This window comes from Lactuca virosa, chromosome 6, assembly GCF_052849685.1.
Source record: "Lactuca virosa cultivar CGN04683 chromosome 6, Lactuca_virosa_CGN04683_v6, whole genome shotgun sequence".
Classification (NCBI taxonomy): Eukaryota; Viridiplantae; Streptophyta; class Magnoliopsida; order Asterales; family Asteraceae; genus Lactuca; species Lactuca virosa.
In genome coordinates this window covers 277931884-277951736 of record NC_136431.1, presented here as the reverse complement: position 1 = coordinate 277951736, position 19853 = coordinate 277931884, and the positions used below count along the sequence as shown (strand labels likewise).

At 36.1% G+C, this 19853-nt stretch overlaps 1 protein-coding gene and 1 pseudogene across 1 annotated transcript; both read left to right on the top strand.

The window, feature by feature from the left end:
* Positions 1-3889: 3889 nt before the first annotated feature.
* LOC145119324 (uncharacterized) lies at positions 3890-13584 on the top strand. The gene is made up of 11 exons (XM_079054963.1): positions 3890-4085; positions 10693-11117; positions 11466-11540; positions 11780-11833; positions 11916-11994; positions 12073-12200; positions 12277-12360; positions 12433-12516; positions 12723-12874; positions 12964-13114; positions 13192-13584. The coding sequence occupies exons 2-11, from the start codon at positions 10725-10727 to the stop codon at positions 13495-13497; spliced, it is 1506 nt and encodes a 501-aa protein (XP_078911089.1). The 5' UTR covers positions 3890-4085; positions 10693-10724; the 3' UTR covers positions 13498-13584.
* Positions 13585-19830: 6246 nt separating this feature from the next.
* LOC145121030 (uncharacterized) overlaps positions 19831-19853 on the top strand; it is a 4305-nt pseudogene continuing 4282 nt past the window's right edge.

Here is a 19853-nt window from a genome sequence, read left to right as displayed (position 1 = left end):
GATTTGTCGTCGAACAATTCTTAACTATTTTAAAAATATTTGTTTGTAGGGATGAGCATTTGGACCGGACCGGTTATGGAGAATATTGTGGATCGTGGACCGGGCCGGATGAGTCGTGTCCGTGTCTGTGTCCGTGTCCGGGTCCAGGTTCGGGTTTTCCGGTTCTTGGACCCGTTTGGACCGGTACAACTTTAATTGCATAGAGTACAACTTGTAAACATTGGTTTGATACGGTACAACTTTAATTCCGTCTTCATGTCTTTTACCATTTCGAGAAACATTGGTGTGGTTGACCACTTTCTTAGATGTATGTCCACATCTAAGACTTCCCAGATAAAAAGATTTACCAAAGGTTTTGATGTAGCCGAAACAAACTCTGTTTTTGTCTTAAATTTTTCAAAGAACTTCACCATTTCGGTTACAATTTCAAAGTCATAATTTTCCGGTACTCCGTGATTCCTTTTGATGTGATTTATCAAGATACATAAAATTCAGAATTATAGTCTAAAATAATAGCTAAAAAGCTGAAATATTTCAGATTTCGTAGCTCAACTTTGAAGGATTGTAACTCACGGAATATAATACGAAAATCAACAAAAATATAGTCTACATTCATCTACAAACTGTAAACTAAATGTTGGAGAAAACCGCAGGTCAATCCGACTTAAAACGAATGAGTTATGGTTGTTTAAAAAACTTCACAAATTACAAAATTTTAAAAATCTTGCTGAAAAGCTGAAAATTTTCAACTTTGATAGCTCAACTTTGAAAGATTGTAACTCATTGAATATAATACCAAAATCAACAAAATTACAGTTTAAATTCATCTACAAACTGTAAATTAAACATTGGAAAAAACCGCGTATCAAATCGACTTAAAACAAATGAGTTATGGTTGTTTAAAATTTTTCACAGATTACAAATTTTTGAAAATGTTGCTGAAAAGCTGAAAATTTTCAGCTTTGATAGCCCAACTTTGAAAGACTTTAACTCGTTGAATATAATACCAAAATCAACAAAATTATAGTCTAAATTCATCTAGAAACTGTAAATTAAACTTTGGAAAGAACCGTGTGTCAATCCGGCTTAAAACGAATGAGTTATGGTTGTTTAAAAAGTTTCACAGATTACAATTTTTTTTTAAACCAGGTCCAACCCGGTAAAAACCGGACCGGACCGGGAAAAAAACAGGACTGGTTTTGATGGATTTCTAGAACCGAAAACCAGCCCGGGGGTCCAAAACAACGGTCCGGTTCGGTTCACCAGTCCAAATGCTCCCCTATTTGTTTGCATTTTTTAGACTTCAAAAAAGGGAAACCACAAAAAAACCTATCTATTATACGTCCATGCTTAAAAAAAACATTCTAATATTTTTAGGTCCATTTAAACCACTTTTATTTTTGAGACCGCCTAACTTATTTCTTTCATCAGGTTTTGATAGTTAACCGGTTAACAATATCCAACGCGGCTTACGTCTCTTCCTAATCTCCTTCTTCAAGAACATGCAATCGACAATTAGAACAATATCGCCGACTTCACGATCCCTGGCAAAATTGATTATTAGAACGTGTTTGTACCGATCGGACTAGGTCCAATTCGTAATTGTGGTCGCCAATTTGGCGTTTGGGATGGCCAGTTTGGAGTTTGGATCGCCGACTTGGAGATTGGCGGGTAAACTAGTGTCGACTAAAAAATGACGATCAGACCCTTCGATTTAGGTTCTAATGCTTCGATTAATGCTTCCAATCGATTCAACTAATTATATATTACATATTCCTAAACTCCTAGTCTACAATTCCTTCAATTACCTATATGGAAAATCGTCAACTCCAAAATATGGAAAATCAACCGAAAAGAGACAAAGCAGCAGCAACTACCAAAAGCAAAGGAGCAGAAACCATGAAGTTTAGAACCCATATATGCTAATACTTCAAACATCAGACCTGGACCATGAAGTCTTGTTTATGGATTTTTCAAGGGTATAGTTGTCACTTTGTTCTCATTATAGGTCTGGAAAGATGAACTGATGTATCAATTAATGAATTAAACAACAATTAACTTAAAAGATGAAAAATTACACTACATGTATTTTAAAACATATTGGTATAAGATCTGATGCAAATTAAATTGATTTTTAAGTGTAATTGTCACTTTCTTTTGTCACCACATGTATGGAGTTTTTATCTTTTTTGGTATGTACAACTCTGATATGATGCTACCTACAAACAAAAACTTGAGTACAATTTGAGGATTTTGCCCAAGTGCAAACAGAATCGGTTCACAGAAAAGAAAAATAAAAACATAAAAAATTCCCATATTGCCCCTGATGTGGAAAATAAAAACAGAAAGGAGATGACCATTTTTCTCTTGGTTTGGGTCTTTAGCATACCAGAAAATGGGACAGAATACACAATGCAAAACAAAAAACGGGAATACTAGATTACGTGCATTTGACTATTTTGCCCTTGGTGTGATAAACAAAAAATGGGACAAGAATACACAATGCAACAAATAGAACAGTTATACCACTCCATTAACAACATAGCAAGAATATAAACATGTTAAAAGAGGACATACATTACAAAAGGCTAGGAATACTAAGTTCCAAGTATCAAAAAAAACATCACAAATGGCTAGAGTTTTGTCCCATTCCAGTTCATAAATATATAAATATACTGTTCTAAATTAACAGGTTTGTCCTGTTTAGATCCACCTCCATCCTTATAAAAAACTAGGTTTCGGAGCTTGATCTTAATAATCCTTTCAGATGGCTTTCTTGGTTTGAGCTTTGTACGAATAATAGGCACATCAGTTGCTATCCCGCCATCAACCATATGAAATTGATCTTCCAAATTAGCTGCATAAAATATAAAAGTATTACATTTAATAAGCTGTGAGTGTTGGTTTAATCACTTCTTGTGTCTCTAAGAAAATAAGAACTTAAGTATTATGTTCTGAATATTTTAAATACCATGCTTTAGCTTATTTGCAAATAAATGGGGCATTACTCTATTGATTTTGAATCTAGACTCTGCACTAGCAAAATCCTAATTTCTTACAATTTGGCTTCAAAAGATAAGCAAGTTTTGCAAAAGGGAAACATCACCAGGCACTTTGCCATTATTACAACTGAAAATTAAAGCTTCTCCATTATTAGTGTTTAGCTTACCCTTCTGGTTCAAAAAAATCATATGTAGAGAATCAAGTTTGTGAATTGAAAGATACAGGGGAATTAAGGAAGTACATGATGGATTCTGTACTATCCTAACGAAAATAGAAAACTGAAATAATCAAAATTCCAATCCCCTGTTGATGAACAAACAAACGATTATGATATGATTTATAATTAATAAGATACAATTTGTCTAACAACATGTGAAACTACCGTGTAAGAATGTGCCTTAGCAATTATCTGCCTACATAGCTACAACGAGGCCTGAAGTAGCGAGAAGTGCAGAAGATCCAATGGCAACAAGACCGAGAAGGACAACGAGTGATAACTATAGAGCGAACGACGCGATATCTGATAGTAAACGGCATGTCAACGAGGCAAAATTTAAAAAAAGAAGCAGAAGAATGAGATTGCAGCTTTTGGAGAAGGAGAACGAGACACACCCAATTTAACCTGGACACATAATCTATTTAAGGCCATGTCATCTGATATAAGCCACATCAGCCATTTTACCATTTTACCGGTTGCTTTAAGGCTAACCGGTCAAAAACAATCTTGGTCAGAAAGAGGTTAATATGTGCACAAAAATTATATAGGGGTTTTTTTATGCATTGAGGTATAATATATAAGGTTTTTCTGAGTTTTCCCTTCAAAAAATTAACCTTTTTACACAATGAAACAAATTTAAACCTAGATTCATTCATTCGGCCCAATTTTACCATACTATTCTAGCTCCCGTTTTTCCTCTCTATCTTCTTACTTCACACGATACCTCCTTGCTCCCTCCGACTGCATCTCCTATCTGCAACACTCCGCCAGTCCCTTCTCCACTAGCCGGCCACCGCCTCCTCCAAGAGAAGCCGCCAGAAGCGCCGTCCTCTAGCTCCCTCAAATTCGTCGACAACAGCTCTCGGTAAGGTTTTTGCCCTTCTGTTTATTACGACCCAAGGATAATTAAATCTAAAAGATTTAATTTATCATTATCTTTAGTATGACAACTGTAAATCCCTCATCAAATATGTACCAAATTTAGATCCTAAATTAGCTCCTAGACAATTGTATATTCAGGCTATATAAGCCTCCTCTGTACATTGTTTTGTATAATGAAAAATACATACAGTTAGCTGTTCACAGGAACCCTAATACCTTATATGGTATCAGAGCTTCAATTGCTCTAAAGAGCCGATCCTATCTTCTACTTCTTCTTCTTTCCCAACTATTTCAATGGGTTCAAAAACAATACAAGTTACTGCTGCAACACACTTCCCAATTAAGCTGAACGCCAACAACTTCCCAGTCTGGCGTCGTCAAGTTGAATCTGCCCTAATTGGGCTTGAACTTGACCAGTTTATCACTGGCAATCAAAATCCTCCAAAGCGATTTCTTGAAGAAAAAGATGGTCCTAAACCAAACCCAGAATACATCTCCTTGTATCGCCAGGATCAAACAATCATCAGTGCTATTCTTGGCTGCTGTTCTGATTCCATCCAACCCCTAATTTCATCATCTACTACCTCCCGGGAAGCATGGGAACGACTCAATGCTAGTTTTGCTAGTGCCTCTAGATCTCGTGTCATCTCTCTCAAGTCTAAGCTTGTCAAAAACCCAAAAGGCACCCGTTCAATCGCTGAATACCTTCAGGATATGCGCGCCATTGCTGATGACTTGGCACTCGCCCAAAGCCCTATCACAGAAGAAGACCTATTGGTGCATATTTTGTCACAACTTGGTGATGAATATGGAACCATTGTAGCTGCTATCAAAGTGCGTGAAACACCACTCTCCTACTATGAATTGTTTGACAAACTAAGTGACTTTGAGCGAGCCCTTAAGGAACACACTGCCTCCTCTGACCCGGTGATAACCACTGTTGATTACACTTCACGACAATCAAACAGATCCCAACGTGGCCCTAACAATCGTTTTTCCAATCAGCAACGCAGCCCAACCAAACGTAACCAATGGTCTTCCCCAGGATCTGGAGGTAGTCGCCCAAACAAAAACAACCTTTTTTGTCAATTCTGTAACATCCCAGGTCACATGACTCGTGATTGTCGGTTTTTTTCCTTCTTATTTTGTTGTGAAGGATCTTCGCACGGGGGCGTGTCTCATGCGGGGGGAGAACCATGAAGATGTCTATCATGCCACACTACCATCCAATCTACAACTCAACCTCACCATCAAAGCTTCACCACTCCACTGGCATCATACCTTCGGTCACCTTTCTACCAGAGTTCTCAAGGGAATCCTTTCAAAATTAGGCCTTAGCTCTAAACTTTCTGATATGCATTGTTCATCCTGTTCAATTAATAAAAGTCATAAATGGCCTTTTGGCTCCAACTCATTTATCGTTACAAAACCATTACAATTGATATACTCTGATGTGTGGGGACCTGTCCAAAACTCCATTGACCGTTTCACCTATTATGTCATTTTCGTGGACTATTTCTCCAAATATGTGTGGTTCTATCCATGTAGCCATCATATTTCGTCAGTTCAGACTCTTGGTTGAGAAGTTTTTACTGATAATGGCGGCGAATACATAGGCCTCTCACCCTTCTTAAAAACATATGGTATTTCTCACTACACCACTCCTCCTCATACACTTGAGCAGAATGGTATAGCTGAACGACGGCACAGACACATAGTTGAAACGGGTTTAGCTCTTCTTCATTATGCTAAACTTCCCTTAAACTTTTGGTCTCACGCCTTTGAAACGGCAATATACCTAATCAATAGGCTTCCCACACTATTTCTCCAAATATGTGTGGTTCTATCCATGTAGCCATCATATTTCGTCAGTTCAGACTCTTGGTTGAGAAGTTTTTCCAAACACCCATTGTAGCAATCTTTACTGATAATGGCGGCGAATACATAGGCCTCTCACCCTTCTTAAAAACACATGGTATTTCTCACTACACCACTCCTCCTCATACACCTGAGCAGAATGGTATAGCTGAACGACGGCACAGACACATAGTTGAAACGGGTTTAGCTCTTCTTCATTATGCTAAACTTCCCTTAAACTTTTGGTCTCACGCCTTTGAAACGGCAATATACCTAATCAATAGGCTTCCCACACCTATTCTCAATAACCACACTCCTTATGAACAATTATTTGGTCAATCTCCAAACTACAACAAACTTAAACCTTTTGGCTGTTTGTGTTATCCATGGCTGAGACCTTATACCACCTCCAAACTCCAACATAGATCCATTCCTTGCCTCTTCCTTGAATATTCTACCTCAAAATCAGCCTACAAGTGTTATGATCCTACTACCCAGCGATTGTATCACTCACGCCACGTTCAGTTTGTTGACACTCAGTTCCCTTCACTCTCAACCTCCAATATACCCTTACCCACACCTGATGACTTTCTTATGTCCTCCCCTCCACCGCAACCTCCTCCCCTTTCACCTTCAACTACTACTGATCACAATTCCACCATACTCCCTCCTCATCTGGCTCCTTCGATAGACAGTCATCCTCCATCAAACTCCCATACTACAAACATAGCCTCTCCTTTGGCCAACAACTCTTCTCCTCCTATCTATTCTTCAACACACCCTGCATCTCCTGCCACCTGTCGTCTCACCTACTCCAGACGCAACACCAGACCAATTTCCACTCCAGCCACACCAATTTCCACTCATTTTCCCTTTCTGATGTCTCTCCCATTGAATCACCTATCTCACCTCTTGCTGATTCACCACTGACACCAGATCACTCACCTCCTTCCTCTCCTCAGCCCGTACGTAACAGAAAGAAAAATCCTAAATACTTTAATAACTCCTTCATTAACACCACAACCCTTCATCCCATTCCCGCTACCATTGAACCTCATACACATACCCAAGCTCTCAAAGATCCAAAGTGGCGGCAAGCGATGGACCAGGAGTTTAATGCTCTTATGCAAAATGGAACTTGGGAGTTAGTTCCACGTGGCAAACAAAATCCAATCGGGTGTAAGTGGGTCTTTTGGGTGAAACGCAATCTGGATGGCACCATATCCAAATATAAAGCCCGCTTGGTTGCCAAAGGCTTTCTACAACAGCATGGCAGAGATTACTTTGACACTTTCAGCCCCGTTGCCAAACCCGTAACTATTTGTGTCATTCTATCTCTAGCTCTTTCCCACAATTGGACCCTACGTCAACTTGTTGTCAACAATGCATTTCTTCATGGGACACTTCATGAAGAAGTCTTCATGACTCAACCACCGGGTTTCATTCATCCTCAATTTCCCAATCATATCTGCAAACTACGAAAATCCCTCTATGGCTTGAAACAAGCACCACGGGCATGGTACATAGAATTAACATCTTTCCTTCTCACTTGTGGTTTTCGCAAATCACAAGCTGATGCCTCTCTCTTTATCTACAATCGTGATAAAATCTTGTGCTTTTTCATGGTATATGTTGATGATATCGTTCTCACGGGTAACGACACCAAACGTAATGTGTTAACAAAATCACATATTGTGTAGAAATCCCATGGGTTTGTGATTTACCAACGTAATAATTGGTTAGCTAATTGTTCTATTATTTTGCCAGATAAAATGGAAACTAGTTTTATGGTCTCGATCTGCAGAACCTTATTCTCGTTTTCAGCTTGAATGTTTATGTCGGCCTATCATATCAACGTTAAGGCCTTGGAAGTTTGATTTGTTTTTTCAAATCTTTAAAGAAACATATACAACACTCTATTTATCTTATTGCCTTTAAGGTTGGTTAACTGTACTAATGTCAGTAATACATAGGGATGGCAAAAAAATCCGAACCCGAAGGGGAAACCCGATTCCCGAAGTTTTCGGGCCGGGTCGGGTCGTTCTTATCGGGTATCGGGCCGGGTATCGGGTCCTTATAGGGTATTTTTTTCGGGTTCGGGTCAGGGAGTGGGGAGTGCCTGCCCCGACCCGCCCCGCCCCGAAAATATATATATATATATATATATATATATATATATATATATATATATAATATTACACTTCTGCCCCTGATGGATAGGAATGGCAACGGGGCGGGGCAGAATTTCCCAAACCCGAACCCGATTTCTAAAGGTGTACCCGACCCCGACCCGATACCCAACAGGTTTCTTATCGTGGCGCCCCGTCGGGACTGAAACTTTCCCCGAACCCGGCCCGAAACCCGAAACCCGATAACGGCCCGAAAACCCGACCCTAAAACATATTACAAATCAGAAACCAATTGTTCAACTTAAACCAATGTCATATCAGACTCAACAGACAACAAATAGACAACAAATAAGTTCATTTGAAAAGAAATCAACTAATATATGTATTTGAATATCACAAAACAGATTCATCAGACAACAAATAATTTCATTTGAAAAGAAATCAACTAATATATGCATTTGAAAATCACAAAACAGATTCATCGGTACAAATCAGCATTATCCACAACCAATTCATCAATCATATTTGAAATCCAAAATCAATTCATCATAAAGACGCAACTGGTCACTGGATTCGAGATGCTCATTATTCTTATCTGGATTGCCGTCAACGAGAGGATGCGAGCCTGCGAGGGTTGAATGGTGATGGTTGCTGGACGAGGCAACGATTTCAGACTTCGATGAAACGGAAAAAGCTTCAGGACGCTGCTTGCTGGAGGATGGTCGGCTGGTTGCGATCGCTTGTTATTGATCGACGATGCCACAATGGTGTAATCGATTAGTAAGTCAACGATGGTGTACTCGATTAGTCGACTTCTTATTCATCGGACCATAGCTGAAATTTTTTGATTTTGTCGATTTGAAAGAATGAGTCGGCTGCTGGAAGCCTTGAACGAAGCGTGATGCGAGAGAATGACCGAATGTGTTACAGTTAGTCTTCCATCAGTAGGGATGGCAAAAAAATCCGAACCCGACGGGGAAACCCGATTCCCGAAGTTTTGGATAATGCTGATTTGTACCGATGAATCTGTTTTGTGATTTTCAAATGCATATATTAGTTGATTTCTTTTCAAATGAAATTATTTGTTGTCTGATGAATCTGTTTTGTGATATTCAAATACATATATTAGTTGATTTCAATGAACTTATTTGTTGTCTATTTGTTGTCTGTTGAGTCTGATATGACATTGGTTTGAGTTGAACAATTGGTTTCTGATTTGTAATATGTTTTAGGGTCGGGTTTTCGGGCCGTTATCGGGTTTCGGGTTTCGGGCCGGGTTTGGGGAAAGTTTTAGTCCCGACGGGGCGCCCCGATAAGAAACCCGTCGGGTATTGGGTCGGTGTCGGGTACACCTTTAGAAATCGGGTTCGGGTTTGGGAAACCCTGCCTCGCCCCGAACCCGCCCCGTTGCCATTCCTAGTAATACAAATCTATAGCTATTTTGCTATAGAATTACAGTTAATTATAAACTTCTATATTTTTATAGAATTAGCTATGAAATATAATTCTATAGGTAAGTGGTTTTAAGTTATGAAAATAAAAATATGTACATTTAGTTTAAAGTAATAATAGCATTAAAAATTTAAGATCAATAAAAATAAAAATATGTACATCTAGTGCAATTTTTGTCTCAAAATTGACAATATTTAGACTAAAGGAGTAAAGTTGTGCCATTTTTCTTGTTTTGAAAAAGATGAGCAAAGTGGTATAGAAAGTCTTTTAAATTAGAGTTTTTCTTTAGAAAAGATTATGGATTTTTAAAGAAAAATTAAAAAACAATCATTATGGTTCTAATATAAATTGTTGAGAGAAGAAATTAATGATAAAGAGATTATGGTGTGGAATTAAGTTAATCTCATAGATATTTTTAAAGCTCAACAATAAAAGATAGCAGAATTATAAAGGAAACATAACGCCAACATACATCATTAACCATAAACAAGTTAAAAAGATATATGATGAATCATAACTTGGTTTGCAATCAAATGTGTGTTTGCAAACGATTCAATATATTTAAGAAAAAAATATGGTATGATTATAACATCCTATAGTTGTTAGTTGTTGTGGGTCATTATTAGTATAAGTCGTATAGGTGTGTTCCTAAAATGTGTGTTTGCTTTGTTGTTTACTATTTTTGAAAATTAATATTTGATAGTGCATCTTTAACTTTTGTTTAATCTTGTCGGACATCCATACTCTTACGGGGAAAATATATACTACATACAACTATTTTGTTAATGATAAATGATTATGTGTATTATTGGATAAAAAGCATATAATAAATTTAAAAATAAGAATAAAAGGGTTACAGTTCAAAAGTAGCATAATATCTCTAGTTGATTTAAAATGTATCATTATTTCTTGAAAACTTTGTAATAAGGTTTTAAATGAAAAAGTTCCATTAAACCTGGTTTGCGGTTACATTAAATTAAGCAACTGAGTTGATTTCATACAAGAAAAGATGAAGAAGTAGAGTATGGGCTTGGGCTAGTAGTAGTGTTTAGTGTTTAACTGTTTATGTCTTAATGTAAAAGTGACAAGAAATTTAAAGTATAGGGGTGAAAGTGTAAATACTTCATTCTAAATTATTATTTTCACGCACAGTGTCATCCAAGACGGCGCAAAAGCTCGATGAAATGATGCTCAGAACAACAATGGCTGCTCTGTTTCACCCCACCACCAAGCTGTACTCTTTACCCCTCAAGGCTTTCGTCTCACACTCGCTTCACAAACCCCTGCGGTTAACGCGGTTAACAATTCGACAAAGCTACCCTCGAGCTGCTAGAACGATCTTATCCATCAACACACCTCGTTCTCTATCATCTACAACAGTTCCCCAAATTTTGAACGACGCGACTTCTGATTTTGATTTGGACAACAGTTACTTGTCTTGCTCAATGCCGAATAGCAAGCGCCCTCTCAAAATTGCGGTTCTTCTCAGTGGTGGCGTTGATAGCAGTGTCGCACTTCGCCTCCTCCACGCAGCCGGACACTCCTGCACCGCTTTCTACCTTAAAATCTGGTTCCAAGTGCGTATGCTTTTCTTTTGATTGCACATTACATTGCTTATACGAATAAAATCATTTAGGTTTATGCCCACAATGTCTGGTTTCGAATATAAACTTAATTTTGTTGGTTATCAAAAAATTCAAATTGTAAGTTTTTGCAAATCTGCTCATCTCTTGTCGGATGATACATCTGCTCCAATTCAAGAATTTAACATCGTTTTTTGTGGTGGTTGATATTATTGAAATGAACAAAAATCTCCTCTCTTATTGGTTTTTTATTTTACTTTTACTTTTCTCTTTGTCTTTGAGCATTTTGAAGCTTGAAACCTATAATTCCTTAGCTAGTTCTGGTACTGAATTCGTTCGTAGGAAGATTTCGAGAACTTTTGGTCTGAATGTCCGTGGGAAGAGGATTTGAAGTACGCAAAAGCTGTTTGCAGTCAGGTTGCTTTCTTCACCTTCATATTATCCATCTCATTTTATCTTCAGATTTCCGTTAGTGCTTAACTGGATTTGAAGGCTCAAAAACACTTCCCTGCTTTGTTTTAACAAATTAACTTCTCGATTCTATCACTCAAATCCCTGATTATGTGATTTTTTTTCTTTGTTTCTTCCAAGTTTGATTAGTATTGAAGGAAATATATCAACATTGTTTTTTTTTTTTTTTTTTCTTTTTTCTTCAGGTTGATGTAGCACTGGAAGTTGTACATCTGACAGATGAATATTGGGACAAAGTGGTTAGTCACACCCCTCTTGATGCATTTTCTCACATTCATCATCAACAGTGGAACTAATTGCTTACAAGTTACAATGTTGCAGGTTTCTTACCTTATTGATGAGTATAAATGTGGGCGTACACCTAACCCTGATGTTCTTTGCAATACAAGAATCAAATTTGGTGCGTAATCATATTGCTTGCTTTCATCTTTTATTGTTCTCATTTGTCATTAATTTCATTTTTATTTTATATCTATAGGTGCGTTCATGGATGCCATCAGTAACATGGATTTTGAGTTTGTTGCTTCTGGACATTATGCAAAAGTTATTCACCCCCTTACAGATGAATCCAATGAGCTTTCATTTCTTCAGCTGTCAAAGGATATGGTAAAGATATGCTTTACTTATTTTCATTACCAACTTACTAACACCTGTCATTGAGGGATACATGTTAGAATTTCAGGTGAAGGATCAAACATACTTTCTTTCATATCTCTCACAAGCTCAGCTTAAAAGACTAGTGCTTCCTCTTGGATGTATTCCAAAAGTAAGTAAGTTTGCTTTATGAAAAACAAAACACAATTTATGAATTTACTATTTAAACCTATCAAATTATCAGGATGAAGTCCGAAGACTTGCCCGAAAATTTGATTTGCCTAACCAAGAAAGAAGGGATTCACAGGGAATATGCTTTCTTGGGAAGGTATGTTTATGTTATGTTTGTTAACAAAAATCCCAATTTTGAGGATGATATATATATATATATATATATATATATATATATATATATATATATATATATATATATATATATATATAAACCTATCAAATTATCAGGAAATTTAAGTAATTATATATATATATATAAACCTATCAAATTATCAGGAAATTTAAGTAATTATTATACAGATTAGGTTCAGTGAATTTGTTGGAAGACATATTGGTGAAAAAGAAGGTATACTATTAGAAGCTGAAACAGGTGATTTTTTAGGAGTCCACAGAGGCTTCTGGTTTTACACAATTGGTCAACGCCAAGGTTTGGGTCTTGCAGGAGGACCATGGTAAACCTTTTATTATTATTATTATTATATAAAAATCTTTAAAGATTTATTTATTTATAAAAAAAAATACATGTTATGTTTCCATGCAGGTATGTTGTTGAGAAAGATGTAAAAAATAATGTGGTTTTTGTATCAAGAAATTATTATTCGGTTGATAAAAGAAGACGATCATTTCTTGTTGGATCCTTTAGATGGATCAGCGGATCTCCTCCTCACAACTTAAACCATTTAAGATGCAAGGTAAACATAAACATTACATGACTTAAATTTTTCACTTAATAACAAACTTAATATACATTTACATGTGTTTTTGACAGGTTCGGCATGGCCCACTTTTTTATGATTGTAGTTTGCATATAGAAGAAAAAGATGGTATTGGCACTGTCCAATTACCTGAAGATGATCAGGGTCTCGCAGCTGGCCAATTTGCAGCTTTTTATCAACAAGAGCTTTGTGTGGGGTCAGGGGTAATTTTGGAATCATGGGATGATGCTAAGGGGTTTCCTGTTTCTGTTTCTGACAAGGCTCGCCATATTGCAAAAATGGAAGATAAATCTAAGCTTGGTAAACCCGTCAAGATCAAACCAAAACCTCAAGATTGTTTGAGGGATTCGATATGCTAAGGGGTTTCCTGTTTCTGTTTATGTTCAAATATATTTATTTAATATTACAGAAAACTTGAGTATGAATTAATTGTTAAAAACTAACAACCTTACTTTGGATTGAGCAAACAACACTTTTTACATAGTTTGATTAAAACAATAATGAAAAAAAATTTTAAAAAATTAAACTACAAGTCCAAAACACGAGGTTTTTAATTGGAAGGGAAGAAGCTATCAGAAAGCCCTTGTTGCTATTCTTTTTTTTTCTGCCCAACCAATAATCGACTCCCCTTTTCATCTACCATTGTAAGCCTCTGAACAAAACACCATTAATGATGAATTGATGATGTTACTGCTTTTACTAAAATGATTATAATGAGATTAACTCGGACATTTTACTTGCTCGAGGCAACTTCTTGATGAAGTCCAAAGCAAGCACAATCACAATATTAGCCACTTCAATCTCCTTATTTGTAGCATTTTTCTTCTACTCAATTGTTTAAAGTTTACAACCATCTATATGCAGATGTCACAATCAAATAATCTTTGCATAAACTTATTACAGTTGACTTTCCACTTCCACTTGGAACAAAATTCATGTCTTTTGTGAGTGTGTATGTGTGGTAAGAATAAAACAGTACAACTTACCAGCATGTAACGTCACTTTCATATTATTCTTACACCAGACACCTATAATGCAAGGCTTGCAAAGGCTCATCCCCGTCATCGGCATTCTGCGCCTCCAACTCATCTCCGCCTCCGACATTCTCAACATTCTGTTCTCGACATACATTTTTTTCTTTTGGTATCGAACCAAAAAGAAAACAAGAGCAGCTAAAGAATGAAATTAACCTAGAAGAAAAGATTTTTAACCCAAGCTAACCGTACAGACATTCTCTCATCTCTTCTTTCTTAATTAACGTGTGTGTGTGTGTGTGTATATATATATATATATATATATATATATATATATATATATATATATATATATATGTAAATAATTGGTGGTGTTCCAAATAATTGGTGGATGACATAATAATTGGTGCATGGAAAATTTGTCAATATTTTTAACTAGTTACAATTATATGTTAGTAAAATTTGTAGTATAAATACACCTCCATTGTAAAGGATGAAACACACCTAAAGTTACACTTTCATAAGTGATATAACTTTCATATTCTCTCTAAATATTATTTCTTCTCGATTAAAGTTCTTATCAAGGTTACTAGTTTGGTTTAGTTTAAAGTTATATTATTTACGCTTAAATTATAACATGTTATCAGCACGAAAGCTCAAATCAAGGTTATTTAACAAGTGGAAATCACATCTTTGTTAATCAAGTTTAATATGAGTCCAACTGGAGCACAACACCAAGAAAAGGTTGGAGATCTTTGTATAGCAGATAGTGGTAGTACGCTTACTATTCTGAAATCAAAGAAATATTTTTCAAAATTAGTACCAACAAAAACGGTCATACATACAATATCAGGTCCTGCAGACTTGATAGAGGGAACTGGGAAAGCCTATTTTATATTGCCAAATGGTACAAGCTTTTGTGTAGAAAATGTCTTATTTTCTCCAAAGTCTAATAGAAACTTTCTGAGTTTCAATGACATATATTTCAAAGGATATGACACAAAAACTGTGACCATTGAAAATAAGAAATATATGTATATTATAGACAAAAACCATGTGCTTGAAAAATTACCAACACTTGATTCTGGCTTGCATTATACATATATACATATGATTGAATCAAATATGGTAATCAAAGGAAAACATTGTGATCCTGGGACATTCAATTTATGGCATGATAGGTTGGGCCACCCAGGATTAACAATGATGCGAAGTATAATTGAAAATACGCATGGGCATCCATTGAAGGACCAAAAGTTCCCTCAATCCAACAACATAAAACCATGTGCATCTTGTTCCCTTGGAAAGTTAATTATAAAACATTCTCCAATGAAAGTTGAAAGGGAGTCACCTAGATTTCTATAAAGAATTCAAGGTGATATATGTGGACCGATTCACCCACCATCTGGACCATTTAGATACTTTATGGTCTTAATAGATGCATCCAACAAATGGTCTCATGTTTGCCTATTATCAACTCGTAATATGACATTTGCAAAGTTTCTTGCCCAAATTATTAAATTAAGGGCACATTTTCCTGATTATACTATCAAAAGAGTGAGACTTGATAATGCTGGTGAATTTACTTCACAAGCATTTAATGACTATTGTATGGCTGTAGGAATTGTTGTTGAGCATCCAGTTGCTCATGTACATACACAAAATGGTTTAGCTGAATCACTGATTAAACATCTCCAGCTAGTAGCTAGACCATTGATAATGAGGACAAACCTTCCTGTGTCTGTTTGGGGTCATGCAATCTTACATGCCAAATCATTGATACGCATGAGACCGAGTTCATATCATGTATATTCTCCACTACAACTTGCTTTTGGTCAAGAACCAAATATACCCCATTTGAGAATTTTTAGATGTGCGGTATATGTCCCTATTGCACCACCTCAACGGAAAAAAATGGGTCCTCAAAGAAGGTTGGGAATATATGTTGGTTATGAACGAGTCTCTATTATAAGATATCTTGAACCATTAACATGTGATATTTTTACAGCACGCCTAGCAGATTGCCAATTTGATGAGGAAAATTTCCCATCATTAGGGAGAGAAAAGAAGATTCTGGAAAAGGATGTGTCATGGTATGAGCCTTCTTTATCATATCTTGACCCTCGCACAAAACAATGTGACATGGAAGTTCAAAAGATAATGCATTTCCAAGAAATGGCAAATCAATTGCCTGATGCATTTACTGACACAAAAAGGGAGACTAAATCATATATACCAGCTGCCAATGTTCCAGCTCGAATTGAAATTCCACATGGACAATCTGATGATAAAGTCACTCAAGAGTCTAAAACACGCCTGAAGTGTGGAAGGCCATTTGGTTCTAAGGATAAGAATCCAAGAAAAAGAAGAGGATCGGAAAATGCACTTGATCATGAGGAAAGTGTTCCTGTAGAGACACAAATTATTCAAATCCCCCCAGGAAAGGAGGATGATGCACAAAATCATGGTCAAACAAATAGAATACATGACCAAAATGAAACTGACAATATAAGTGCAATATTTTCTTATTTAGTTGCATGTGATATTATGAATGATGATCCCGAACCACAATCTGCCATTGAATGTCAAAAAAGAAATGATTGGGCTAAATGGAAGGAAGCTATGCAAGTTAAGTTAAATTTTCTTAACAAGAGAAAGGTTTTTGGGACCATTATCCTCACACCTGGAGTTGTTAAATCATTAGGGTATAGATGGATCTTCGTACGAAAAAGAAATGAGAAAGACGAAATTGTAAGATACAAGGCTAGACTTGTTGCTCAAGGTTTCTCTCAAAGACCTGGAATTGATTATGAGGAAACTTATTCACCTGTAATGGATGCAACCACTTTTAGATGCAACCACTTTTAGATATTTAATCAGCTTGACAGTCTCTAAAAATTTAGAGATGCGTCTTATGGATGTTGTTACAGCTTACTTGTATGGATCTCTTGATAGTAATATCTATATGAAAATTCCCGAAGGATTTAAAATGCTTGAAGCATTAAGTGCAAAACCCAAAAAAATGTACTCTATAAAATTACAAAGATCTTTGTATGGGTTAAAGCAATCTGGACGAATGTGGTACAATCGTTTAAGCGATTATTTGACAAGCAAAGGTTATAAAAATAACACTAGTTGTCCATGTGTATTTATTAAGAAAACAACATATGGGTATGTGATCATAGCAGTCTATGTTGATGATCTAAACATCATTGGAACGAATAAAGAAATCCTTGAAGTGATTGAACTGTTAAAGAAAGAATTTGAAATGAAAGATCTTGGAATAACCAAATATTGTCTTGGTTTACAGATTGAGCATATGCCTAACGGAATACTTGTGCATCAATCAAATTACACAGAAAGGGTCTTGAGACGTTTCAATATGGACAATGCCAATCCTTTAAGCACTCGAATGGTTGTTAGATCATTAAATATTGACAAGGATCCATTTTATCCATGCGAAGAAAATGAAGAAGCCCTTGGTCCAGAAGTACCATACCTTAATGCAATTGGAGCTCTTATATATCTTAGCAATTGTACTAGACCTGACATTTCTTTCGCTGTAAACTTGCTAGCAAGATTTAGTTCAGCCCCAACAAAAAGACATTGGAATGGAATCAAAGATATTTTTCGATACCTTCGAGGAACTAGTGATTTACGGTTATTTTATCCTAACAATTCAAAAGAAGGCTTGATTGGTTATGCAGATGCAGGTTATTTGTCTGATCCTCATAAAGCTAGATCTCAAACTAGATACGTATTCATGATGGAGGTACTGCAATTTCCTGACGTTCTCAAAAGCAAACACTTGTTGCTACATCCTCAAATCATGCTGAAGTAATTGCACTAAATGAAGCTAGTAGAGAATGTACATGGTTGAGATCGATGACACAACTAGTTTTAACTTCATGTGGAATTAAAAAGGATATAGGCCCAACTTTAATTTATGAAGATAACTCAACATGTGTCACTCAAATGAAAGAAGGATATATCAAGAGCGACAGGACAAAACATATACCTCCAACGTTTTTTGAGTACACTCAAGAGCTTATAAAGAACCATCAAGTTGAAATCAAATATGTTCAATCAAGTAACAATGCAGCAGACCTTTTTACGAAGGCACTTCCTACTGCAATCTTCAGGAAACATGTCCATGGCATCGGAATGCGACATGTGCATAGAATATAATATGGCAGATGTCTAAATAAGGGGGAGTCAACTACACACTGCACTCTTTTTCCCTTCGCTAAAGTTTTTTCCCAGTGGGTTTTCTTTAGCAAGGTATTTAATGAAGCACTACATCAACGTTGAACACCAAATTTGAAATGATGTCATCCAAGGGGGAGTGTTGTAAATAATTGGTGGTGTTCCAAATAATTGGTGGATGACATAATAATTGGTGCATGGAAAATTTGTCAACATTTTTAACTAGGTACAATTATACGTTAGTAAAATTTGTAGTATAAATACACCTCCATTGTAAAGGATGAAACACACCTAAAGTTACACTTTCATAAGTGATTTAACTTTCATATTCTCTCTAAATATTCTTTCTTCTCAATTAAAGTTCTTATCAAGGTTACTAGTTTGGTTTAGTTTAAAGTTATATTATTTACGCTTAAATTATAACTATATATATATATATATATATATATATATACATACATACATACATACATACATACTAGTGGTGTACCCGCGCAAAGCGGCGGCGACAAATAGTTTCCGGGCGGTAATTAATTCATTTCGTTGAATAGTTTCCTTGTGGCAAAACAGTGAATAAAAATTTAATAATGAATCTTGTACATCAAATTGTCACGTACGAAAGAACCATTAACCATAACAGATAAAAAACAGTAAACAAACGATCTATCCTCCTAACTACTATGCCCTGAAACGAAAGGCTCACGTGCATCAAATCAATCACTCGTATAGCTTTTGCAAATCATCTTTAAATTTGGCCTTCAATTGTTCCCTCTTTAACTTGAGTGCGCCTCCAACTAATCTCCGTCTCCGGAATTCTCAGCATTCTGTTCTCGACATACTTTTTTTTTTCTTTTGGTTTCGAAGGCAAAGAAAACAAGAGCAGCTAAAAAATGAAATTATCCTAGAAGAAAAGATTTTTAACCCTAGCTAACCGTACACACTAGTTATTGTGTTTATTTAGTACATATCAAAAAGGACTAAAGTTGGGATTTTTGTTAACAAAAACACCAATTAATGACGACATTAGTTTCACGTGATGATCTGTTCAGCAGGTCATGGGACCAACTTTGGAGAGAGATTGTGTTTTTGTTGACAAAAACACCATTAATCAAAAATTATTGTGTTTAACCCAATACCAAAAGAGAAAAAATGTATGTCGAGAACAGAACGCTGAGAATGCCGGAGACAGAGATGAGTTAGAGGCGCAAAATGCTGACGACGAGGATGAGCCGTTGAGAGCCTAGCATTATAGGTGTCTGGTGTAAGAATGATATGAAAATGACATTACATGCTAGTAAGTTGTACTGTTTTTGCAAATTAAAGATGTGTTTACCTTATATTTCAATGATTTTGCTAAGCTTTCTATTAGGCTAGTAGTAATGTTTAACTTTTTATGTCTTGATATAAAAGACAGGAAATTTAAAGTATAGGGGTGAAAGTGTAAATACTTCATTCTAAATTATTATTTTCACGCACAGTGTCATCAACACGACGCAAAAGCTCGATCAAATCATGCTCAGAACAACAATGGCCAC

Coding starts and splice junctions, on each gene's coding strand:
- LOC145119324 (XM_079054963.1), top strand. CDS start 10,725: ATGATGCTCAGAACAACAATGGCTGCTCTGTTTCACCCCACCACCAAG. Junction 11,118..11,465: donor ACCTTAAAATCTGGTTCCAA/GTGCGTATGCTT, acceptor ATTCGTTCGTAG/GAAGATTTCGAGAACTTTTG. Junction 12,517..12,722: donor GAATATGCTTTCTTGGGAAG/GTATGTTTATGT, acceptor ATTATTATACAG/ATTAGGTTCAGTGAATTTGT.